The 27,918-nt window shown below is 36.0% G+C and overlaps 1 protein-coding gene, 1 non-coding gene and 1 pseudogene across 8 annotated transcripts in view; 2 read left to right on the top strand and 1 right to left on the bottom strand.

The window, feature by feature from the left end:
• Window positions 1-27,918, bottom strand: part of ATXN2 (ataxin 2) — a 100,031-nt gene that overhangs the window by 48,624 nt on the left and 23,489 nt on the right. For all 7 annotated transcript variants that reach the window (XM_043901842.1, XM_043901836.1, XM_043901837.1 and 4 more), the window contains exons 2-7: window positions 24,168-24,204; window positions 23,012-23,071; window positions 22,463-22,534; window positions 21,749-21,899; window positions 2,374-2,498; window positions 114-205 (exon numbers count right to left, since the gene is read on the bottom strand). In XM_043901842.1, coding sequence (XP_043757777.1) covers window positions 114-205; window positions 2,374-2,498; window positions 21,749-21,899; window positions 22,463-22,534; window positions 23,012-23,071; window positions 24,168-24,204 — 537 coding nt within the window. The remainder of the gene's footprint in view (window positions 1-113; window positions 206-2,373; window positions 2,499-21,748; window positions 21,900-22,462; window positions 22,535-23,011; window positions 23,072-24,167; window positions 24,205-27,918) is intronic.
• On the top strand, window positions 3,762-17,102 carry LOC122695644 (annotated as a pseudogene).
• LOC122695790 lies at window positions 18,594-18,700 on the top strand. Its single transcript, XR_006341543.1, has one exon. It is a non-coding gene; the product is annotated as a U6 spliceosomal RNA (small nuclear RNA).

The raw sequence follows: 27,918 nt of genomic DNA, 5'->3' as shown, positions 1-27,918 counted from the left end.
AAAATAAAACAAGTAAAAAAAAAAATCCAACAGAAACATTTATTCAACATAATTTAAGCTAATGAAAATCAAAGGCAAACGCACTAAAACAAAAGCAAGCTTTAAAAACTTACGTGTATGAAGACAGACTGCTATCGTACGTAGACACTACACCATAATTTTCTTCATTATATCGAAACATATCATTGGGATCCCATCCATTAGACTAGAACAGAACAAAACTCATTTTTCAAAATAACAAAGTATTTGTCTTCATTAATGCAGTTATAGTCAATATCTACATTAACAATTATCTATCATACTATTCAAGCAAAACCTAGCAAAAGTAAAAAATAGGCAAAAATTTGCTTTAAAAATGTCTTAAGGAAAAACTTCTCTTCTACACATCAGTCCCTACAGGTTGGTAAATAACTACTGCTGAACTTTGAACAATTCAGGGGGTGCGGTGTCAGGGGTACCAACTCTGTGCACAAGTGCAAAACCTGTAGATTCAACCAACCTTGAATTGTGCAGTACTATATTTACTATTGCAAAACCCAAGTGTATAAATGAACCAGCATGGTTCAAACCTGTGTTGTTCAAGGTTCAACTGTGTATGAAACAGCTATCTGAGATGTTATAAGTTCAGAATGTTTTAGTTACTTCATAAAATATGAGTCTCAGATCAAGGTTCTCTCCTTTTCCTACTCCTTACAGTGATCTTTCTACAAGGTATTTACCTGAAACCTCTTTGAGTAAACTGATCATCAGGTCCGATTGATAAAAAGTGGTAAAATCCAGCACATAATCATTATCATGTCAGCAGAGGGCACAGCATCATCTTAGCAATGTTCATGGCAATTTCAGGACAAAACCTAGCCTCTAAGATCACCCATCAACTGTGGCTCCTTCTGTGCTACTTCAGATAAAACTGTAATACAATTCTACCACTAAATCAACTACTTCAGCCGAATATATGGGAGCAGGAAATTAGTTACCTATAGAAATTTTAAAATATGCTCTTTTAGTATACGCTCCACGTAAAAAATTTAAAGCGTGCAGAAACATATCCAGTGAAAAGTAAAACTGCCAATCCCAGTGTGTATAGATAACCACCATTAACAACTTCTTGGGCATAATTCCAGACATTCTTTGTGCATATGTAAGAATGTGTTTATCATCATCAGCTCTCTTTTATAGAAATTCAAATAAGATCTTCTTGTTCTGGAGCTTGCTTTTTCTTTTACTAAGTTTTAGGTATCTTCCCAGAACACCTTTCTTTCAAGTGGACATGTACTACTTCAACTGAATGCAGGTATAACAAATCACCCATGTCCTACAGACGGACAGTTAGGATATTTCCTATTTTCCACTATTAGAAAAAAATGCTGTGAAAAACATCCTAATATAATTATTTGACTGTCTTCTGAATACATTCACAGAGATAGAATTGCTGAACTAAACTGCATGTTTTAAATTTTGAAAACATTGCCAGAATGTGCTCTAGAAGGTGTCTATCAATTCAACTGCTTCACTATCAATTAAAAAGAGAGAGAGAGAGAATGCCTGTTTCTCTTTATCCTCCAGAGGTGATGTGCTATGCAAACCTGAGAAACTTCACATTAAGTTATATGTGATTCTTTAAAAAGTTTGGAAACTATCGCATTTTGTCTATGAATTTCCAGTTTTACAACTGGACAATGACTTTAACATCAAACAGGTTTGTTAAATAAGATTTCTCTGCAAGATTCAATGCAAGATTCATCTCATTCAAATTTTATTGCCTAAACACTCATTTTTGGCAAGAGACTTTGTTTGTATCTCCAGAGTTTAGAAACAGAATCTAAAGAATCCTAATGACAGAGTCATTATTAAGCATTGATTTACAGATGATGTGTTATGGGAAAAGTAAAAATGTCAAGAGGCTTTTGGAAATAGTCTTTTTCTCCTAATTTTAAGACAAAGAAACTTAATTTTTGCTGTAATTCTAACGTAACCTAATGATATAGCTTAATAATGAATACTTCTTTGACAGACAAGAATCCTAAAAGTCACACTTTGACATCACTTCTTGGTAAAGACAACAAACAAGCCACCATTTTCCTCAGACTGCCCTATTCTGCAAGGCATTCAAAACTAAATATGCAGGCATTTCTAGTTTCCCATGGTTCCTAAATTTTTAAGTTGTTTATTAGGATTTACTTTAAAGACATACAAATAGTTCATATGCATCCTCAAGAAACACTTTTCTGTATATACTGCCTAGGGTGAAGTCTCTACACAATAATACAGCTAATTTAAATACAGTCACAACAACATACTTAAAACCAAGTGACAGGATGTCATACCGTATCACAGGACCATACTGTTACTAATTGAAAAGATTTTGCTTACAACATCATTTTCCAAAGCCTCCAGTTCGTCATTGGTAGTGAGTTCACCTGCATCCCAGGGCTCCAGGTCCTTCTCTTTGTGTTCACCGTTCACTTTAGCACTGATAGCAGAGTCAGTAAAAGCATCTGCAAAGGATGGTTTTGGATGAAAGATCATACAACCAGACACTGGGCTACATGAATACACACATGAATTATCAACAAAAAGGCTAAAAAATAATTATGAAAAGTAGCTTTCTAATACAGAAAAAACAGCATTCATTAACAGTATGCTTTCAGCTGTGTAATGCTTCTAATGCTTTAATCTTCGAAACACTTAACTTGATTGAGTAAGTGGCATCATAGATGACTACTGGAGGAAGGTATGTTTTACACATATAATTTTTTTTTTTTCTTTACACATATAATTTTAAGCCACATGAAATGTGATAATGTATTCACACGAGTCATAAAAATATATTTAAGTATATTAAAAAATAATTAGTGTTTCAGAATTGATCCAGAAATTTTCTATGAATTCATCTAAAACAAGATCTCTCATGTTTAATTGACACACTAATTAGATACGCACTCAGAGCTGCTGCAGCCAAACATACGCAGATCTTTTAATTTTCTAAATCCATGCCTACATGCAGGGGTCAATATTCTAACATACCCTTGCCACTAGTAACAAAAGTGACCCATCTCCACATAGAACCCTATTTCCCCATAGCCACTCTGTTACAAAGTTCAGGCCCCACTGTGTTACCTGTCCTCAGAAAGGCCTACCTAGACTTTCTGTCAACACTTTCTCACCTCATCTATCTATCCTCTCCTCTCCTGCTAATGTTACTGAGGAGCACTAGCTTGTGAGAGCAGCATGGCACGGCATCGGTATGCTCACTGGCAGGATCTATCTATCCCATGGCTGCTGTCCAGCAAAGAAAACGTTTCTCCAGTTCAAAGTCAGGACTCAGCTAAATAATAGTCTATTTGGGCAGTAACAGTGTTAGAAAATGCTTTGGAGATACAAGCTTACATTTAGATGTCTGGGCCTAAAGGGTATCCCCCTACCACAAGGCTGTGGAGTAATATTTCTGCTGACCTGGCTGTGCCAGAGTACTGGCTCCCAGTCAAAAAAATCAACACTCGTGTCTCCTTCAAAAGAGACAATTCCAGGCGGATTTTTGACTTGGTACTGTTTCTATAAATGTTACTGGCTACTCAATGGGCAAGGCAATAGTGAAATAAGAAACTTGAGCCGGCATGGCACTCTAAGCCTAGCTTGCTCTTACCTCCTCTCATCTCAAACTAGGGCTGGATAAGTGCATGTGGGTGTGTGTTCACGCACACTAGAGAATAAAAGCATACCTGCACATATGGGCTTAGCTACCAGCCCTATCAGGCAGCATGGCTCCTGCTGCCAGCAAGCATACAAGCCAACAGCACACCAAGGGGGATTCCCAAAGCAGCGGGTCTCAGCTGAGAGTGGGATCAGCACTCATTGGAAGATGACTGCATTTTGGGAAAGTTCTCTTAGGGGTTCTAACAGACTGATATTATCTTCACAATGCCATCCTCAGCTTAAGTCACTGAAAGACCCTACAAACTTGGTTTTATATGACACTTGCCTTAATGAAGTTCTACTCTTATGTCACCTTAAAGTTACACAAATTCTTGGTAAAATTAATTTTGCCTTAGAGTATTTTCACAAATGTGAAATACTCCATGAAAAACATCAAACAGTAACTCATGATAAGTGGCTGAAATTCCCTATTTTAATTCTCACAAAATTAGAACAGAAAACTAAGACTACGTAAAAATCACAAATCAGTCATACAAGCAGCAAGGGGATTAATTCTCATTTAAGAGCCTGTTAATGTTTTAATCACACTAGTTGCTGAAAAGCATATATTTAAATAAATAAGGCATTTACTCAGATGGAAACCCAGAATTAAAGACAATACTTTTTTATCCTAGAAATTAAAACCCAGAACAACAAAAGGATTAAAAAAAAAAAGAAACAAATCCACATAAATGGACTTATTGTTAATGCAGGATGTTTTGTGTGTGTGTGTGTGTGTGTGTGTGTGTGTGTGTGTGTCAAGGTATTTAGAAAAGACTAAGGACTGAGTCAGCAGTCCTCAAATTGAAAAAATGAAATATACAATAGAAACAGCTTAAATATACTTCTACTGGTATTATTTTAAACAAAATCACAAAGGATCCTTGAAGAGGGAAACAATGTGAAAAAGCAAGAGTCTAAAACTTCACTGAACCAAGTTTTACTCTGCTAATTACAATTTAGGTTGTATTAAGAGGCCATTATTAAACTACCTATCTTTAAAAAAATGCTACATTTCTATCTTAAATCTTCTGATTACAGTATCAACCTTATAAATTAACTGTTCACACAGTGGTTCTTAGCATTCCATTTTTCTTTCAGGACAGAAAAGGTGTGGGAGGGAAAACACAAAAGTTTGTTTGTATTGGTAAGGAATGATATTCCTTGATTCAAATATTTCTCCCAAAGAAAAAGTCTCTGTTTAAACATGAGTAAACATTTTAGGGAAAGATGTGCATAAGATGTACAAAGTGGAGAATCAGCAAAATGAGGCTATAGTGTCAAGATGGCAGGAGAAAGCCTGGTCATATTAATAAATACTGTATTTCAGGTCAACATTCTATCATTAGTCAGGAGGAGGCCAGACCTGGGTATTCATTCTATACTCTTACCAATATCTACTACTGTTAAGTTCTAAATAGTTATTTTATTAACAGCTGCATTTGGATTTTTGAAAAAAACCACTGCTGGTATGAAATAGTACAATGTTAGTGCTAGGATTTCTGCAAAATTCAGAAAATCAATTGACTATAACTTAATTACAATTGTGCAAATTTTGCAATGCCAGAAAGTCATAGTGTATTAATTTCCCATTATCCTCTATGGTAAGAAGCAAAAGCATTAAAAAAGCAAGATGCAAGACAATGTGCCTGTGAGAAAAATGTTAACCTGTTTCTGAAAGAACTACAGGCATAAAAAGAAAAGAATAACAGTGATCAGATGAGATAATAAAAGATGACAAAGATGTGCTTCATTCCCTGACTGATGGCATCCAATTTAGGGAAAGGGGAGATAGAAAGGGCATAATACTGTCCCTGCCTCCAAACGTTCCCTTCCTTTTCTTGAGCCAGTGGTGCCACCTAGTGGTGATCAGAAAGAAATGTCTCAACCAATGTGCAGCCTCTGTATTCCTCAGCCCCATGCCCAGGAAATGAGCTCTGCTCAACTTTTTCCCTCTAACTCGGTCAATTATGACTCTGAAAAATCAAAGTTGCCTGAGAATTTTTTAAATGGCCAGAAAAGTGGTGAAAAAGTAACACTTATTTTAAGTTAACAAAAATAAATTTAAATTGACTAAAACTACAAAATGACCTAAAACTAGATGAAATTAAAAAATCATTATTAGACTTGACATCAGAAGCCCTCAAATGTGCTTTCAGAGAAGCCTTCACCAAAATCCTCAGCTACTCATGCCATCTCTCAACTAAATCTGTTTTTCCTCAAACACTATAAAATTCCAGATAAAAAACTTATTTCAATGATATTGTTCTGATAAATCAATTATTAATACTGTGACCTTTTTCAACAACTTTAAAAACATATTTTCTCATCATGTACCATGAGTTTTATATGGACTAATCTATACACAACAGAGCATCAGTTACAGTGGGTGCTATCCTAGCAACTAAGAGACCAGAGAGTTGGACACAACTGAGCAACTGACACTCTCACTTCAAAAGGCATTCTAATACAGATTAGCGTGCCTGTGTCCTAAGCCGAGTCCAACTCTTTGCGACCCCATAGGCTGTAGTGCACCAGGCTTCTCTGTCCACAAATTTTCCAGGCAAGAATACTGGAGTGGGTTGCCATTTCCTTCTCCAGGGGATCTTCTTGACCCAGGGATCGAACCCACGTCTCCTACATCTGCTGGTGGATTCTTTACCACTGAGCCACCTCGGAGGCCCAATACAGACTAGAGTAACATTAAAAATAATATTTTTCTCAACTGTATACAAATCTAAGAATTTCCCCAGGGAAAATGGAATTTGAGGCCAGAAGACCACATTTTTGTTTTATACTCTTCTGTTCTGTATGAGTCTTTATACTATGCTGCTGCTAAGTTGCTTCAGTCGTGTCCGACTCTGTGCAACCCCATAGACAGCAGCCCATCAGGCGCCTCTGTCCCTGGGATTCTCCAGGCAAGAATACTGGAGTGGGTTGCCATTTCCTTCTCCAATTATACTATGAATATATACTAAATCATGTATTTTATTATACAGCTATTAAAAAGCACAGTATTAAAGAAAAGGATAAACAAAAAAGATGGGCATAGTGAACACACTAAGGGCTCAGGTTGTGTGGAACAGAACAACAAAAGCAAGGGGACAAGAGGAGGCACTGTCCTCAGGCAAGAGAGAGAGAAAAGAGAAGACTGCAGAGAAATGGGACACAGGGAGTGTCTAGATTAGTGAATTCTTAACCTTTATTCTTTGATCTATGGACCCCTTCAGCATATGTGGGGAGCTTATGAATTTAAATGCAAAAATACATAGAAAGTCACAGGAGACCAATTATGGTTTCCCTGATGGCTCAGATGGTAAAGAATCCGCCTGCAATGTGGGAGACCTGGGTTTGATCCCTGAGTTGGGAAGATCCTCTGGAGGAGGGCATGGCAACCCACTCCAGTACTCTTGCTTGGAGAATCCCCATGGACAGAGGCTGGCAGGCTACAGTCCATGGGGTCATAATGCAATATAATGAAATGCAGTTATCAAAATCTGAAAAACCTAATCTGTGCCACAGTAATAGATATGGTTCTTTACTGATGCATTAAAGAACAAATCTAATACCTACTATAATAATTTTAGAGGTAATAAGCATAATCTATACAAGTGGTATGAAATTAACTGAATTCTATAGGTGCTGAAGTCACAGATAATGCAGTGGTTTGTTGTCTACATTAATAATGGAAGGAAACACTAAATTTCAATAAAAATTTAATTAAAATAAAGATGTAATTTTTTTTCTATCCAAGTTCATCAATGCTCTGAATCTTCATGAACCATGGGGAATCATGGAACCAGTTTAAGAACACTGGCTATGTGTTCCTAAAAGCAGGGGGGAAAAAAAAAGTATTCTGCTGTGGATAAAGGAAATGAGGTACAAAGAGTAAGGAACTGCAGGGGATAGTCATCAGGTTGCAAAAACAAGTTAGAAAAGGGTCCGGCTGAGCTGAAGCTCTGGAAAGAGCTAGAAACATTCCTAACCGGCACCACAAAGGTCTTTTCCCAGTCACATTCCTTTTCCTAATTAAAGGAGTAGAGAGTTTAAAAATGGAACGCCAGGGAAGGGTCAGAGAATCCTGTGAGGGGCAAGAAAAAAAGAAGCAGGTGTAAATGTGAAGGTGGCCATGGTCAAGAGTAGTAGATTTTGGAAGAGAAGCAGTTATGAGTGATGACAAAGTCATGAAAGCAGGTTGCTAAAATGAGATGGAAATAAACAGTACTGAAGTAACATAGCTACATTTTCACAGGAATAGTGTTCTGTTCCAAATGATCAACCTGAAAATAAATTTTGCAAAATCTACCATTTGCAAACTAATACCTGAAGATATAAGGGTCTAAGTCACAAAACTATGTGAAACGTAAATGCATTCCAAGTGTATATACCCCCCTGTTCTAAATATCAAGAAGTTATATTACAGAATAAATCAGACAACAGCACTTGCCTATAAATCAGACAACAACGTAGAAGTGGATAATGTCATTCTGAATATCCACAACTATTTTCTAACCATATTTTTGGGCCTATTAAGCAGTACTATTTAACAATTAAAATGTTGTAAGTGGTTTATTTGATACACCATGTGACAGGCATTAAAGAACCACAAAATTCAAGTCTTTGAAGTTAAATCCACGGAGTTCAGTTAAATCTCAACTTTAGAAAGAAATGTAAGGAGAGAATGAATCAGGAAGAACTAATACTGTAAAGCATTCGAAACAAAACACAAGTCTATCCTGACTTCACACATGATAGGCTCAGGACAGGAAACTAGATCTGTCTCTGCAGCACACTTCCCACCCCCTCAACCTCAAACAGACAACAGAGCCTTCCATTCTTATAATCTGTTCCTGTCCCAGCAGCTAACATTCTCAATCAAACACCTGTCTTTAAAAGCTTTAATCTTGAGGGATTTCCCTGACAGGTCAGTGATTAGGCCACTGCGCTTCCACTGCAGGGGGCGCATGTTCCATCTCTGGCTGGAAACTAAGATCCCACATGCCACAGAACACAAGTCTTTTGTGCAAATAAAAGCCAACAGTGACAAAACCATGACTTTCTATAAGATGAAGACGTAACAATAAAGACGAACACATTGGCAAGCAAACACTTAACAACATTCTGCAGAACAGGACGGACCAACACAACAAAATTAACTAAGAACAACAGGCCAAACACCTGCACCCTGCATTTTATTCAAAATTCTGAATAATTTTTAAAATAATTTATTACCTTGGTAGAAAAGAATGTCATTTTTCCAAACTGAGAACTATCTAATCACATCTTTGCCTCTAGGGCACTTGAACAAGGAAAATGAGTTTTGTGACCCCGAGTAGAAAAGGCTTCATTTTCACCCTGGTTAACACAAAAATTTGTGAATCTCTAAGGTGTGGTATCTTTTAATCATGTGATTTCAAATGGAACCAAAGTAAAGTTGATTTCATACTATTCACAGATATGAATTTAAATCCAAAAAAAACCAAAACACATCAACATTACATACGTTGATATTTATATTCAAGTATGTATACATTTCTAACATACACAGCAACTAATGCAACTTAATTATTTTAAAAGACTTTCAAAATAGCCCACATGCATGTTTTAATACTTTACTCCTTCACCTGTGCTTCCAAATTTTCTCACTTGTACCAGGATCATCTGGGCCTTGTTTTCAAAGTAAAACTTGGGATTTTGTTTTCTGTATTTCAAAAGGGTATTAAAATGCCTACTAGAAAAAAAAATAAAATAAAATGCCTACTAGAAGTAATGTTTTGTCAGGAAAATATACTCTGAATATGTTATGTTATAGGAAAGTTGCTTTTAGTTTGGCTAGGAATAACTGCTTTCTTGAGTTTCCTGGAAATGAATGATGGTTACCAGTTAACGTCTATGTAAGAAAAACAAAACCTACTAGTTTTCCCCTGGTTTGGGTGTGGTGTGTATAAAAATATATAAAACTTTAAAAATATCAGTTGAAAGAATAAGCATATGTTGAGTTCCTACTGTGGATCTGTAAGGCATTATGCTAAACTACAACAGGGCATACACATCCCTAGGTTCTATAAACATGATTCTAAACTCCAGAAAGTTACAATGCTTTGAGAGACAAAATATGCTACTTTGCAAAGCTGAGTATTCAATACATGATGTAAGACAACTGATTCTCCAACTGTGCTCCATCAAATCCAATTTCTTACGGGTACCTCAGCAGACAGAGCCAAAGCTGAATAAATAAGGTTCTAGCATAAATTCCCAATCCCCTCCCCGACCACTACCTTATAAGTGGGACTCAGCATGAGATTTCGTAAGAACGGGGGGAGCAAACTACTCTGTGCTGAAAATAAAATTAAAAGTATAGAAGTCATTGCCATAGGCAATAAAAAAGACAATCACAGTGAGCAGGGAAGGTCAGGGAAGACTACAAAGAGCAAAGGAGATTTGAGCTTGGTCTTGAAAAAGTATCTAAAATTCTAGTTAGGAAGAGAGGTACTCAGAGTGGAGAATAAATCTAGCAGTAAGATAACTGAGCTCAAAGATGAAAATACGAATGGCTAGCATGCAGAAAATTCCACTTAGGTCAAGAAGCAAATTATTATTGGGGAATAATGAGAGGTGAGATTGAAAAAGAAAAGTTTCATTGAGGGCCCTGAATGCCAAGGTATGGCATCTCAACTTTCTTCTATAAGCAACAGTGGTCACTAGATTTTCTAACACAGGGTGAGATGTCTGACAACACACTAATATAGCCTAGAGCAATAGTTACTTGGACTGTGATCTTCATAAAAAGTTTCTGAGTCCAATAACTCAAAGAAAATTTACCACTCAAGGAAGAAGAAAGGACAAAGCCAGAGAACTGAGGTGGAGACTATCAGAATAGCTTAAGTAGGCAACAGAGCTCAAAGATGTCAGCCTCAAAAGTGCAAATACAGGAGAGGAAAAGCAGCAGTAATGAGCTCTAAGAAAAACAGTCCTGAAAAAGTTCTTTCCTGAGCAACAAGCAACACCAAGGAAAAGTACAGTTTATCAAGTTAAGAGTTTTTATTTTCAGTCTAAACATCACTCTTTGTGCAAAAATTAATTAAAAATCTTAAGAGATTCTATGGTTTTCTAGTTAGAATCAAACCAAACCACCCAAAGCATTTTCTTTTGTTCTTTTCTGAGATCTGACCCAGATACCCCTTTGACCAAAGTCTGCAAAGAATAAACTGATGCAGAAAAGCAAATACCAAAGTTTTGTTCTTGTTAAAAATATAATTTGCAAATTAATTTATGTTTCTGTTCCTCTGAAGGAGACCAACAGAAAAGCCTAGAATATGACTAAAAAATAGCACAGACATCTCAATCGGTACACCATTCAGAACATGCACAGAACAGGGCTTCCACAATAAACAACCATACAAATACTTTTGATATTACAATATACTTGATCACAAGTCTGAATAAAGCACTTGGATCCAGTAGCTCACTAAGGCAGCACCAGCTTGCACAAGAATGCATCAATAATGAAGAAACCTCATATTCTTCCTATACAAAATGAATTATTAAATTTTATCATACTATGATAAAATGAGATAAATATCCCTGAGAGAAAATATATCCTACTTAAATATTAAGTTCTGGTGACTTCCCTGGTGGTCCAGTGGTTAAGACTCTGGCTTCCACTGTAAGGGGCATGGGATCAATCCCTGGTTGGGGAACTAAGATCCCACATGCTGTTCAGTGTAGCCATAAATGAGTAAGTAGTAGTTCTTATTTTCCCTACTAATAAACTGCTTGTGACATGAAAAAATTGGGATTCCCTAGTTAAAACTCTGGCAAAATATTTTTAAGATAAAATATTTCACCTTAGTTTTACTAAGCCCATTATATAACATAAAAGGCATTATAGTTAGTAACTTAACATTTGAAAAGTAATTTTCTTAAAACATTAAATTAGCTAAATTAAATTGAGCTGAAATGGATATCTAACTTCAAAATATCAACCAAGTTATTAGGGAAAAAAAATTTAAACCTACAAACCAGACTCGAATGAAGATCAGTAGTCAGGACTCCATAAGACCAAATGCACACCAAATTCTACAGCAAACCCAGGTTAACGTAACTTACAGAAGAACAAGGGAAAAATGAAAAGGCCACTTTGTGAGGCTGTATTTAAAAAAACAAGGTGTTAGATGCCACAGAATGTTACACTTCTAATTGATAGAAATCAATTAGAGATAACACTATCTCCAAAAGAGAGAAGATAAATTCTAACAAAAACCTCAATAGAAAGGTATACTTGGTGCAGAGGTATCCAGAGGTGAACACTTTGTTTTCAGCTTCCCCATTAGGCTCCTGGTTCAGAACTCCATTTTGAAGGGTGAAAAAAACCTTTAGTCTGTGCCATCCAAAAGAATGATACGATCTAATTTTGTTTGAGCAGTTTTTAAAAATAAAAGCTATTGTTTTCATCTCGAAAGTTAAAGAGAAAGGAAAAGGGAAAGAAAGGGCTTTTGTAGAAAATGTAGCAGAAAAGAATCCCACGTAAGTTCAGAAATATTCAGGAATTAAAAAACAAAATGTGGGAACTGTACTTCCGATACTATTAGGCAATACAGTAGTCTTTTTACAATGACTAACTCTTAAGCCTATAACAAAAGTGTTTGGAAATAGGTTAAGAAAAAGCTAATTGCAATTCTTAAACATCTCTACAAACACCATTCTGTTTCCTTGGCAGATGTATAAAACATTTTACAGATTCACATTGTTCTTCTCTAATATAAATCAGAAGAACTGTTCAAGTGCACATGCTCACTTGAAACTCTTTGCAAGGTCTGATCTAGGTAAAAAAAGCAAACAATTTCTATTTACAGTCAGGTGGAATAGAAATTAAAGGTGGAGACAATTCATCCACATTCTTTCATTGCCTGACTTTATTACTAGTTTTAATATATTTGCTATTCATAAGATTCCATTGAGACTGTGCAGGCCAAGAGAAAAAACAAAACTAAAACCAGACAGTAACTGGGTATTCTAGCCTTACACACAATACTATCAAGTAAACGGTCTTCCTGAAAATGTCCCGGACTTGTCTGAATTACCTACTAGGAGGCTGTTGGCACAAGTAAGAGACATATAAATCCATGGAGCAGGATAGAGAACCCAGAAATAAATCCACACATCTATCGTCAATTAATCTTCAACAAAGGAGGCAAGACTATACAACAAAGAAAAGCTGGTCTCCTCAGCAAGTGGTATTGGGAAAACTGGACAGCTGCATGTAAATCAATGAAGTTAGAATACTCCCTCACACCATACACAAAATTAAACTCAAAATGGCTCAAAAACTAAATGTAAGACGTAACATCATAAAACTCCTAGAAAAGAACACAGGCAAAACATTCTAACATAAATCGTAGCAACGTTTTTCTTAGGTCAGTCTCCCAAGGCAATATAAATAAAAGCAAAAATAAACAAACGGAACCTAATCAAACCTTTAAATTTTTGCACAGCAAAGGAAACCATAAGCAGAATGAAAAGACAACCCACAGAAAGGGAGAAATTTGCAATGAGATTGACAAGAGCTGCACATTTCCAAAATATACAAGTAGCTCAACACAACTTAGTATCAAAAAAACAAATAACCAAACAAAAAATGGGCAGAAGACCTTAATAGGCATTTTCCCAAAGAAGACATACAGATAGTCAAGAGGCACATGAAAAGATGCTGAACATCACTAATTACTAGAGAAATGCAAATCAAAACTATAATGAGCAATCGCCTCACACTGGTCAGAACGGCCATCATCAGAAAGTCTACCAATAAAAAATGCTGGAGAGGGTGTGCAGAAAAGGAAGCCCTCCTACACAGTTGCTGGGAATGTAACTGGTGCAGCCACTATGGAGAACAGTATGTAGGTTCCTTTCAAGGAATATAGAAGAGTTATAAATACAGAAGAGTTATAAACATGAAGAATACAGCAGATACTTTCTGTATGCTCCAAAAACATATAAAGAAATAACATGCAATACTTTCCTATTATGTACCTCAAACTACTCTATGTATTAAGTTTTCCATCACCTGTCCCACTATACCTGTTTAATTTTTTAAATCTCAATCTCTGTACCACCTCCATACTGGCCTCAGTAAATGCTGATTCATCTCCATTTACTACTTGGACCCAGCATAGACATACATCCTTCTCTAACTAGCCTACAGCAAGGCTGAGGCAGTAAACCTTATAATGGTACAGTTTTAACAGAAGACTATTAGAACATGGACTGACTTAGAAAACCTACTTCCTTAAAAACAAAAAACAAACCTATTCCCAATGCCCACAGGCCCAAGACAATCAGCTTCCTAGACAGCCATAAGAACACTTGCCTCTCTATCACCCCACCTCCCTACCTACCACAGGGCCTATCCTCCCTCCTGCCAAAAAAGCAGGCTGTCAATCCCCATCACTTACCCAATGTTAGAGCTGCCTGCCTGCCTGTCCAATGTTAGCATCTGCTGCTCAGCTACAGAACCTCTTGCACTCCTTGCTCCAAGATGCCTACTCAGCTGCAAGGCTGTGGCCAGCCCACCACACTGGAGTGCCAGACATGAATGAATCTGAAACACATTTAGATTCCTCAGAATCTAAGGCTTCGCAGGCCATATGCTGCTCTGCGACCTGCCTCTTCCTTAGACGACTGACGTGGCATTCCTAATGTCATGCACTTGAGAAAAGATTCCACTGTTATTCAAAGGATCTCACCTTATCAGACATATAGGATGATCACATGAAAACAGAACAGTGCAACACCAGAATAAAATAATCCAGACAATTTTATTTCTCGCTGCTCTCTAATCACCCATTCACAACCCGAATTACTCCCAACTACTACAACAGACACAATTCTTTTATGTCTCTGAACTTTATTTGGGATTTAATGCCACCAATTTCAAACTTTCTGACATGGGAAGGGAATTAAGGATGGAGTTGGGGTCTGGGTGTGGCAAGTCCAGGTACAGCCAGATGGAGCTGCATGGGGCAGCCAGGTAATAATTTCAAGATGCAGGGGTAGTTCCACTTCAAGTTCAGGTTCAACTGGTTTTATATCCTTCAGTAGTGGAGAATCTGCACTCTCCTCCTGAAAAATTTTCAATCCTGCATCAGCTTTGGAACAGATAGCTTCTAGCGCTGCTTTGGATCTCATGGAAACTTACACTTTAAGTGAGTAGTGAGTACAGTATGGATAAAGCAATGGTTGAATTTGCAATGACGTATCGGGAACTAAACCATTATTTAAAGGCTGTACAATAAACTATGTAAAAGAATGTCCAGAAAAAATATCCAATCTAAAATTATTAGTGAAGTTGTTTTTGGCTTTACAGAATAAGAATTCTAATGTAGACTTTCAAAATAATGAAAAATTTGTACAATTTAAACAACAGCTGAAAGAACTAAAGAAACAATATGGTCTTCAAGCAGACAGGATGATGACACAGAAAGAGCTGATGAAGATATGATTGTGACTCAAAGTCAGACCAACTTCACCTGTCCCATTTACACACTTGGAAATGAAGAAACCAGTGAAAAATAAAACGCGTGGCCACACCAATGAAGAAGAAGCCGTTGTTGGCATGATTGAGTCTAAGCACAAAAGGAAGAAAGGCCTGTTGCCTGAAAATTGGCTGTAGCCACACAGATGTGACAATGTCTGATCTCAGCCAGGATGAGGTGCTGAGAAGGGGGACTGAGCCACAACAAGAAAAACATTGCCAATCTGACTGGGAAACCCCTGCAGGCAACTCCGCAGCCTACCTCCTACCCCAGTCATCTATAGAGAGCGATGCTTGTCCAAGTACTTCGACTAGCTGCATAGCACGCTTTAGGGTAAAAATCAAAAGTTTTAGTATATTTGAAAGCAGTTTTCTATGTTCCAATACACATTCAAACCTATTATATTGTTTATTTTTAAGTGCTCTATAATTTTAAATAAAACATTGATTATCAACTTTCCATTTTTCCTGAATTCTTTCACATGCTTTGTTATCTTCATCTCTAAAAATGCCTAGAGAAGAGCTCCTTAACATGGAGTACATGAATTTCCTAGGAAATACCACAGAATTAAATATAAAAGTCTCTGTGTAAAGGTATACGGCATCCCTAAGTTCTCAAAAGGGACCAAGAATATGAATTTCTTTGTACTGTCTATAGCAATTAGCACAGCAATGAATACATTCCAAAGCACAGAAAGTATTTGTTGCCTGGCTGTAGACATCAAGACTACTTATATGTTTCTTGTTCTTTGCATGAAACAGTGCTTCTTTAAAAGTATGTGAAGGCTCTAATTTCATTCATTCAAAAGACATTTATACTGAGACTGTACTGTGTGACAGAACACTATACTAGAAGTCAAGGATGAAAAACACACAGTACACAAGGAACTCAAAGCATAATGGAGGAGACAGAAATATCTAATTATAATACAACACAGTATAAGGGGAATGACGTACAGACACTCAGAAGAGGCTTCTATGTGGCTGGTAGCTGATATTATGAGAGTACATAAGTGACTACATGTGGGAAGAGCAGTGAGCAAAGAACACAGGAATTCCCTAGTGGTCCAGTGGTCAGGATTTGGCATTTTCACTGCCATTGCCCAGGTTTAATTCCCAGTCAGGGAACTAAGATTTCACATGCTTCGGGCAACTAAGCCCAAAACACTGCAACTACTGAGCCCACATGCCCTAACTTGAGAGAAGCCCATGCACTGCAACGAAAGATCCCATGTGCTGCGACTAAAATCTGACACAACCAAGTAAATGAGTAGTTAAAAAAAAAAGGACAACAATGGGATGCAGAGTCAGCAGAAAATGAGTCAAGAAGTTTGGGTAAGAAAGGAATACAGAATAATAATTAGAAGAATTCAAGATAACCAATTTTTTCATTTATCATTTTTCACTTATTGTAACAAAGGAGCTGGCAAGCAAAAGTCATTCTAAATCTAACCTGACATAAGGAATCAAGTGAAATTACACAGTACTAGATGAGAGTCAAAGGATGTGTGTTACAACAAAATATATTGTGCCTTATTTCACTGAAGCCAGTACAATATGTATTTTTGAATAACCGTTAACAGCTGAAATGCAGTAGGGAAAATGACCTAGGTTTTAGACTTGGCAAACTTTTCCTATAAACGGGCAGACGGTAAATTTTTTTTTTAGCTTTCAAAGTCATATAGTCTCTAATACAATTGTTCAACTTTATCACTGCAGCATTAAAGCAGCCAAAGACAATGCATAAATGAATAGGCCTAACTGTGTTTCAATAAAACGTTATTTATTGATGAGCAGATTTAGTCCATAAGCCTTAAGTCTGCTGATCCCTGTTCTACAGGCTGAGAACAGTACAAAGGAAATGAGAATGGAATAAGAAGTAGAAGAGAAGCCACAGAACTAAAATACAGTTGAGTTAGGGTATTAAATTAAAAAAAAAAAAAAACAAAAACATGAATAAAGGAACTGTAAGAAGAGAAGAGAAAAAAAAGAGATGAGAAAGGGATGTTGGAAAAAGACAGGAAAACCATGTAAAAATCAAGTAGCAATAATATGCCAGTTCCAAGGTAGACAGATACAAAGGCAGCTAAATGCTCTGAAAACAGATGCAAAATGAGAGGAGGAAAATGAGAGAATCCCAGGATCTGTCTGCACTGGAATTCACATAAAAGACACACTAATTCTTCAGTGATAATTTGATGGGTCTCTTCTAGTTATGCATGTGCAAAAGGAACAGCCTGCAAGATCAAAGTTGCTCTTGCTTTTGAGCAAAAAAGATACCATAAATCAAACTGGTACATATACAACATTCAAGAGATCAGATGAAACTTATTCACTATACCCTAAGATATCAATTACTACTAGGCCTATTCATTTGAATATGTGTATGAAAGACAACTTTTAAACCTTATTAAAATCAATGTAGTTAGCATTAAAAACCTAAAAGCCACATGCATCTTACTGATTTTAAAGTTTCCCCCAAAATAAAGCCAAAGATTTAAAAAGGAAAAAATTTTCAAACAATGTAATAATCTGCATATTTATACTGCCTGAGGTTTTTTTTCCCCCCACTTTCGGTTTTGTGGAGAAATTCTTTAAGGTAAATTCAGATTAATTCTGATTCAGCTCAACTAAACAATAAATTAGATGCATAATTTATGTCACTATAGGACAAAGTTTAAGAATATGACTTGAGGTTAGATAGCACTTGGGTCTGTGTCCTCATTTCATCAAATTAATTAATCCATTTTCAGTTCCCTCACCTACAACATGTGGATAATAATCATACCCACTTCCGAAAGAAGTTATGATGATTAAACAAAAAAATGCACATAAAATACTTAGCATAGAGTTTAATACATAGAATTGGCACTTGAATTTTATATATTGCCAATTTTGACAGTACTATTTATTACAAGATAAAAACTCACAAAGGAAATAAATTTCCCTCTTCTTTTAGGAAGCTACAATGTAATACTAGTTTTGTTCTTATCACTCATTCATTTCTATTATTTCTAAAAAAGAAAAAAAAAACCCAACCCTCAACCATCTACCCATCTAAAATGCAAAAAAGTGGTATCAAACTGATACCAACTGGGACTTTTCAAGACACTGTACAATTCTGAGACACTGTGAGGTAAGGAAAGAGTACAAATCCTCAAGATCTCCAGAACACAGCCATTCCTAGGATCTTATCACATGAAATCCATGGCTCACATGCCTGACTACACCTCAGAATCAAACATTCAGAGCCTCATCCAAGCTAAATATCATGAAATTAGAATCTCCAAAAGTGAAAACTAGGTATTTTTTAAAACCCATGGGTGACTAGAATGGGTTTTAAACCAGCACTAAGAATCACTGGTTAGTGCTCGCTTTGGCAGCACATATACTAAAATTGGAACGATACAGAGAAGATTGTCATGGCCCCTGCGCAAGGATGACAGGCAAATTCGTGAAGCATTCCATATTTTTAGCCTCCAACTAATAAAAAGAAAAAAAGGAAAAAAAAAAAGAATCACTGGAATTCTTTTTTTTAATTCTTGTAAAAGAATTACATCCTACCTTCCTTTACTCAAGGAGATTAGAAATCTGAGTATGTGTTTAACACAAATAATGTTTATCTAAAAGCAGTACTAAATCACTTAATTTTCATAATTAATAAATCATAATTTAACTTATATGCAGAGTATATCATGTGAAATGACATGCTGGATGAATCACAAGCTGGAAAAAGATTGCCAGGAGAAATATCAACAACCTCAGATACACAGATGATACCACTTTAATGGCAGAAAGTGAAAAGGAACTAAAGAACCTCTTGATGAAAGTGAAAGAGGAGAGTGAAAAAGCTGGCCTAAAACTCAATATTCAAAAAACTAAGATCACGGCATCAAGTCCTATCACTTCATGGCAAATAGATGGGGGAAAATGTAGAAACAGTGTCAGATTTCACTTTCTTGGGCTCCAGGATCAATGTGGATGGTGACTGCAGCCACAAAATTAAAAGACGCTTGCTCCTTGGAAGAACAGCTATGACAAAACTAGACAGTGTATTAAAAAGCAGAGACATCACTTTGCTAACAAAGGTCTGTATAGTGAATGCTACGGTTTTTCCAGTAGTCACGTATGTATGTGAGATTTGGACCACGAAGAAGGCTGAGCGCCGAAAAATTGATGCTTTTGAACTGTGGTGTTGGAGAAGACTCTTTGAGAGTCCCTTGGACTGCAAAGAGATCAAACCAGTTAATCCTAAAGGAAATTAACCCTGAATATTCACTGGAAGGACTGATGCTGAAGCTCCAATTCTTTGGCCACCTGATCAAAGAGCTGACTCACTGGAAAAGACCCTGATATTGGCAAATATTGAGGACAAGAGGAGACTGGGGAGACAGAGGATGAGCTGGCTGGATGGCATCACCGACTCAATGGACATGAGTTTGAGCAAACTCAGGGAGATAGTGAAGGACAGGGAAGCCTGGCATGCTGTAGTCCATGGGGTTGCAAAGAGCTGGACACGACTTAGCTACTGAACAACAACAATAAATCATGCCAATTAATTATTCTTAAGAAGTTTTCTCTATAGTAATAGAATCTCCAAAATAATACTTTTATAGATGCAACTTCTGCCAGGACAGTGTTGAGAATCAGGACTAAAAGAATTGAAATCCTAAACACATGACTTGATACTATTTTCAGACCACTATACACTGGACACAATTATATAATTCACTAAACTCCTACAGTCCTTAAATAAAATACCTGAAATAACTCCACTACTCAATGTTCTCATTGAGTAAACTATTATGTATATAGAAAAATACATGCATCCCCTAATGAATGTACTGAACACTATCAAAGCTATTGCTCTGATTTGGATTTTCTTGGCTTTCTACAATGAACACAATTTACCTGAGAAATAAAGGCATAATAAAATAAACAAAATAATAAAAATTTAAAGACTAACTTTTACAAGGATCAATGAATGGGACATAAATGTCTTCAAGTAGTACTTATCCTTTCAAACTTAGGAAATGTCAATTCTCTTTAAGAATAACAACAAAGCATGTTATGAATGGCTTCGAGCTAAATGGCCTGGTACCCAAGAGATCAGGGAATATCTGTTGCTGTTGAGGCCAATACTTTTTTCCCAGAGTGCTAAGTGCTAAACTCAACTAACATGTTATTTTTCCTTTTGATTTATGATCCAAGTCAATTTTTAAATTTAAATAGTGAAATATTTCAATAGTTTTAAGTATAAATAATTTTGTGCTCCTAGGCATAAGTAAGATGAACTCCAAAGGCAATCACTAAAAAAGACTTGTTGGTACTTCCCTGGTGGTTGTCCAACAGTTAGGACTCTGAGCTTCCAGTATCAGGCAACTAAGATCCCACATGGTGTTAGTGGCCAAAAAAACCAAAAGACTTGTTTGCTTGTACGGGCCACTGAAGGACTCTTAGACAGAGTTGTGAATCAAAGACACAGACATATGAGAAGGTACAAGATCAGAGCACAGGGCTTTCATCAACAACGCAAAAGCAGTTTCACAGTACCTAGAGCAACTCCTTTCTGAAAAAGCAATCTATAAATAAAGCTGAGAACCTTATTAAGAGGTCCAAGAGAAAGGCTTTAACTTTCTGGTGGCTTGTAATTTCCAAATACCAGTGGAGATGTATCAGCCCAACAATGAAAACAGTTGGTATAGACTGAATGATGAAAATAAAAAATTGTTATAAGCTGCAACAGAAATGACTACAAAATTTGAATGCCACTGCTGTCCTGCCCCACCCCCCACAAAAAATCATTTAAGAATTTTAGAACCAGTTTCAAAATCGCCCAGGAGAGCCTTTCAATGTGTTATTCAACACTCAGCACTGCAGAGTATGCTCTCCAAATGAGTGATAGCAATTCCCACATTTTCTTCCTCAATAGACACCTGAAATAGACTAAATTTTAACATAACTACATCACCACTTTTATATTCTTAAAATAGTCCTATACTTTGAATATTTCTTCCAATATACATGTTCTACTTCACATTTTTCAACTTCATTTAGGCAATCATTTTCCATCCATAACTCTCTGACTTTCTCCTTTATTCCCGTGCTTCTGACTTTTTTCCAGATTAAAAAACTATAAAGTATTTATAGAACAAGCATAGTAAAACTATGTAAGTATTATTTATAAACATGATAAAACTAAAAATATATAAGCTAAAACATTTAAGTCAAACAGGACAAGAAATTTTTAGTTGGGTACTATTAGTAGCATTTTTGACAGTAAAACTTCAGAAAATTCTTCACAAGCTTGTTTTTAATAGAATACAAGCCTTCATTATTTATCCTACCCAAAGTACCAAGGAATATTGCTCTGAAGTTTTTAATATTTTCCAGCAAAAGTGCATTTAAATTCCCATTTGCCTTCTTTTTAAAAATAAAAAGAGAAAAAGGAAAATTCTGCAATCAGTGTAGAATTATTTCATCTAATAAACCATGAAGCATATTAAGGAAATCAACACTTACCTCTTCTTGCATAACTGGAGTCCATATCTTTAAACTGCACCACAACAAAGTCTGAACACTTGAACAAAATACTCTCCATTATTTCTTCACGTTTTGGCCCCGAACTGGATTCTGTACTTTTCTCATGTGCAGCATCAAGTACCAGATCACACTAAGAAGGGAAAAAAAAAAATTTTTAACATTTATAAAATAAAATCCAACAGGAATTCCTTTGCACATCAAGGTACTATTTCTTATATGCCTTTGGTAAAAAATTATCTCAAGAGATCCTTATAATCGTACCGTTTTCTCAGTAATATGATCTATTATTCCAATATTCTAATCCTCTCATCTAAAAGTTAGTCTTTGCTTCCATGGTTTGCCTTAAGCACAACAGTAGTAAAGAGGAAAAGAATAAACCACTAGGATCCCTCTTCTAGTCCACAATGCTTGCAAAGGCCGAAATATTTTAATAAGCACAAAGAGCAAGAAGTTGTTCTGATTATACAAATCTGTCTATAAAGTAATCAGTACTTGAAACCAAAGAGTAAAGTCACTCAAAAGTGGTTTTAAGAAGAGCGTTAAAGGTAATGTACTAAACATGAAAATGTGACACACACACTGTCTCATAACTATAAACTGCTAAATCAGAAACTAATGGACACATGGAAACATACACAGTAGTTGCTGATTCTCGGGGTTTTACATTATTAAAAAAAAAAAAGTAAAAATTACCTTAGGACTGTATGTTTTAAAAACTCCTTCATATATACCTCCATTTTTCACTTGTACTTCACATTTGGATCCCTAAAAACACATAATTAATTTATCAAGGAAACAGTGTGCTATGCAGTCATGGAAATTTCTCCTTTCATTTTACTTTTTATAGCTTCATTCAATGTATTAGGTAATCACTGACAGAATAAAAAATTTTAAAACATTAACAATACACTTAATTCTCAAAATTCTTCAGGAGGTCCTGCTCAGTCTGCAGTATAAGTTTAAACTGGGAAATTTAGTATTTTTGACTCTAGCTTATTAAATAACAAAATAATGCACTAAAGACAATCAACTAGTAAATGTTATTTGTACACAGCAGACTCAACAAGATTGCTTTTACAGTGAGTTACAATGACTTGAATAGAGTTCTAATTTGTTTTCTACATCATCCTGATTAAAGATTATCTAAGAAATGTTACTTTTATCATTCATTCACATTTAACTTCAAGAAACTATTTTATTCCACTCACAAGGCAGTTCCTTCCCAATACTCTGAAAACTTACAACAACTGATGTAAGAATATGAACCATCCTCATATTTGCATAGATTCCATCAAAAGAAATCTGTAATAGTAAGAAAAAACATTATTGGCACTCATTATTTATCTCTGTACATATATTACAGTTAACACTTCTTCTGTTACAAAACATTTAGTTAGGTTTATACCTCATACTCATTAAAGGAAGATTTGGTTTACTACAATCTTTTCCTCCTGACAATGTATACGTTTTCAAAGGTGAAATCAATCATACCAATTATTAATGTTCTAACTATATATGATATTTAAAAAAAAAGCACAATTGAACTTCCATATATGAAGAAAGACAAAGTCACAGAACAGAAGACAGATCAATGACTTAAGAGTAGGGATCACTACAAAGTGGCATGAGGGATTTCTGGAAATAACAGAACTGTTCTATTATCTTGACCGTGGTGGTGGTTACACAATGTATACATCAAAACTCAAAGAACTGTACATTAAACAGGATTAAATATACCTTATTAAATAAATAGGGGTGGAGGGGGAACCTCTGTAGAAGAACCTTGACTACCTTTTCTCTTAGTACATCTCAATCAATGATATTGCTCTAAGGTCTAATAAACCACATCACTTCTTATTACATACTACATAAGCACGTGTCCTGATTCTAAAGAAAATCTATGTACAAAAAAGGCAAAATCTCAAAAATTAGTGACAGCTTCACATTTATTTCTTGTATTTTGTGGAACCTACATCTTCTGGCCTTTGTGCCTAGTTTAATTTCACTGATATAGTTTTGACATTTAAAACCATTTTCCAAAGAAGAAAAATGAAAGAAATAAAAGACAGCACATTATTTCAAAATCAAAACCCCAAAGTTTTGCAAACTCTGGTCCTAGCGTTCCATTCATCTCATTAATCATTTATATTTGCCTTTAGTCATTTGTAAAACAAATGAGCTATTATAAAAATCAAAATACTATTTACAATAGTTCTGCATTTTACACATCACCATAAAACAGTTATAGCTAATAATCTTACGCCAAACAGTACTAATCTATAAAGTCTATCTGAGATATAAGGCAATTTGGGGGGGGCCTTTGCTTTTGGTCTGTGGGATTTAGAAATCACATTTCCGTTACCAATTTTTCCAAACAAGTAACACTGAAGTTACTCACCGTGGATTGAGGCAGTCCTTTGCTACTGTTTCGGCCTCTGAAAAGATTAAATACTTATGAAATTCAACAAGCTAAGCAAGCTAAAATATTTTTTCAAATTTAAAATACCTTATAATCCCATCCCAAAAAAATACACTGTCTGTGGGGAGGGATCATCTAATGTGAAGTATAAGGGCTACCTAAGCATGACACTTGCTACGCTTTCCAGGCTCAGAGGCCTGCAACAGGTATGGGTCAGAGGGAGGAAGGAGGAAAGAATGTGACCCTAATCAAAATCAAGTAAATAAAGTAAAAATTAAAACAACCTACTTACAGAAATAACCAATACCAAAAACAATAATCCCCTCTCCAAAAGTTAACCAATCACTCTGTCATAAAAAACTATTCAGGAGCAAAATACAGATTACATTCCCAATTTAACTGACATACTTGACTAATAACATCAAGATACTTCCATTTTCCCCTCACCTCTAAAAATAGGTACTGTGTTTACAACTGCAGAAAAACATTTGAAAATAAGTTAAATCATTCAAAGCATTTTCATTTTAAATACTAAGTGCTCCTGTTAGGATCTATAGAGCAAACCAAACCACTCTCCCTGCCAAACCACTCCCTCTGAAACAATGCAGTACACCTATGTCAGTTGTCAAGTAATTTCCGGTAACGTGGAGTCTATTATCAAGTAAATTTAGAGAACAAAATATACCGTAAGACTTGCTCCAATGGAAAAAATTAGCCCCTCTATTAAATGACTAAAAAAAAAAAAATAAAGTAAAATGTTATAAGCTCATAAATATTACTCTTGAGGAACAGTATTGGAATCATATTCTAATAAAATAATCACAACATTCAAAACCACAAACTTAAAAACATTCAAAGAGAAGCACAATTCAGGTGAAAAAGCCTAGCAGTATGAATGGTGCCAATTCCCAGAAAAGCAGGACTGGTATTAGTACTCTGAGGTCAGCTGGTTTTGTTTCTAACTCTCATCTACCTTTTCTCATCTAGAAAATAATGTCTTTGACCAAATCACCCAAGATTACTTCCATTTTTATCATTTCTGCCTCTCACACAACATAGATAAAGTCCTAAAGTCTAAGGAATATGACCAATAATTCATCATTTATAAAACTTACTACAAACCAGACAGTATACAGTAAGCACCACGTCAAATCTCTCACCCCTACTTTACAGGTGAGGAAATGGAAACAGTAGCTAAATGTCTTGACCAAAGTCATCTAGTTCATGAGCAACAGAGCAGATATTTAAACCAGGTGATCCAAAGTATAGACTTTGCATTTCTAGGTTATGCTCCTTCTCTGAAATTGTATCACAAAAAATTAACTTGACAATAAAGCCTAGTACAATCTCTGCATCTTTCAAAAGCCATCTAAATGTATTATGTTTTTGTTTATTTGTAGTTGGTAGTCAAAGGCTATAAAATGTCTAAGTATTACCATTTTATCTTATCCTAGTGGTTGCTGCGAAGAAGGCAATGGCACCCCACTCCAGTACTCTTGCCTGGAAAATCCCATGGACAGAGGAGCCTGGTAGGCTGCAGTCCATGGGGTCGCTAAGAGTCAGGTACGACTCAGCGACGTGACTTTCACTTTTCACTTTCATGCACTGGAAAAGGAAATGGCAACCCACTCCAATGTTCTTGCCTGGAGAATCCCAGGGACGGGGGAGCCTGGTGGGCTGCCATGTATGGGGTTGCACAGAGTCGGACACAACTGAAGCGACTTAGCAGCAGCAGCAGTGGTTGCTGAGATGCTACAGTTAAAAAGATTTAAACAAATGACACTAATTAAGTGCCCTTAAATTTATGCACCCACAAGGCTACTTAAAAGAGTTTAAAACGTAAAATTCCACGATAGAAATCATTTTTTAAAAATTGAGTACACACAGTTATATTTTTGACTAATAAAGAGCAACTGTTTTAACAACCCAGTTTACTGAGTAGAACAAACTGGTCAATAAGGAAAATAATGAACGACTCACAGTGGTATAAAGTGGTATAAAAGTATAGAAACTACTGATTTCCACTGCTCTTCCAGGTGGCTGGACACCCAAAGGGGATGTTTGCATACAACAGTAGCATTCTCTGAAACTGATAAAAAGCCCACATTCATTCTGGTTTTTTCCTTTTTGAATCCACTCAGATTATGGTTGACTTTTAGTTTTTTTTTTTCCTTTGGTATTTCAGGACAAGCATTCTAATATTTCACATAGTAAAAAAAAGAAAAATTTAATTTCAAAAAAACCCCAACCAAATATAATGCAACAGATCAGATTTAGCAAATCAATAATATCCAGGATTTTAAAATTTCAACAGTCATTGAACATGAGGTTAAAATGTGATTCAAAATACCAAATAAACAAATATACAAAATAATAATAAAGAGCTTATATTACTTGAAAATAATATAGTAGGGAGGAAGCAGGGTTATAAATGAGAGAGCGCGCCGAATCCTAACCACTAGACGACCAGGGAAGGTGGGGTTATAAATGAAACAAGACTGGCCTGAGTTGATAACTGCTGAAGCCAAGTACAGTGGTATGCAGGGGTTCATTATATCATTCTTTTTACTTTTCAAAATTTCCTTAAGTTACGGGGAGGGAGGTGGGAGGGGGTATCAGGATGGGGAACACATCTAAATCCATGGCTGATCCATGTCAATGTATGGCAAAAATCACTACAATATTGTAAAGTAATTAGCCTCCAACTAATAAAAATAAATGAAAAAAAAATTTCCTTAAGTTAAAAAAGTCTTCTGACATGACACAAAGGGAGTCTGGATTCAATCAAGTGTATAGATCTTCCAATTTACAGAGACCATTGGGTAGTAAATTAACTTATATACCACGAGGTTACAAGTCAATTAAATCCAGAATGGTAAATTTGACTCAACAGATGACACTGGCATGTCAAGAAAAAACAACGTAGAGGAAAGATTATTACACATTTAAAGATACACACAATGAAAAGCAAAATGTGTCTTCCCAATTTCAAAACTTATCACAGAGATTTTCCTGGTGGTCAGTGGTTAAGAATTCGCCTGCACGTAAAACAGATAGCTAATGGAAAGCTGCTCTGCAGCACAGGGAGCTCAGCTCCGTGCTCTGTGACAACCTAGAGGGGTGGGGTGGGGGGTGTGGGAGGGAGGTCCAAGGAGGGGGATGTGTATACTTACAGGTGATTCACAGTGTTGTACAGCAGAGACAAACACAATATTGTGAAGCAATTATTTTTAAAAACAAATAAATATAAGCTTAAAAAAAGAGAGACTCTGCCTTGCAACACAGGGGATTACGGGTTCACTCCCTGGTCGGGAAACTCAGATCCTACATGCTGTGGGACAAATCTAGCCTGCACACCACAGGTAGAGTGTCTGTGGGGCCCAAGAGAAGATCCTACATGACACAATGAAAATCCTGCGTGCCACAACTTAGCCCTGACCCAGCCATATAAATAATTTTCAAAACTTATCACATAACTACAGAAATCAAAATAGTATGGTACTGGCATTAAGGACAGCCATAAAAATCAATGGCATAAACCCTCATGTTTATGGGCAACTGATCTTTAACAAGGGGATCAAGATCATTCAAGGAAAATCTCTTTTAACAAGTGATTCTGGAAAAACTAGATATTCACATGCAAAAAAAGATGAACCTTTACCTTACACCGTATATAAAAATGAACTAAAAATTGGGCCAAAGACCTAAATTTAAAAGCTAAAACTATGAA

Source organism: Cervus elaphus, chromosome 5 (genome assembly GCF_910594005.1).
Source record: "Cervus elaphus chromosome 5, mCerEla1.1, whole genome shotgun sequence".
Classification (NCBI taxonomy): Eukaryota; Metazoa; Chordata; class Mammalia; order Artiodactyla; family Cervidae; genus Cervus; species Cervus elaphus.
The sequence above is the reverse complement of the archived record's forward strand: the minus strand, read 5'-3'. Positions and strand labels throughout refer to the sequence as shown.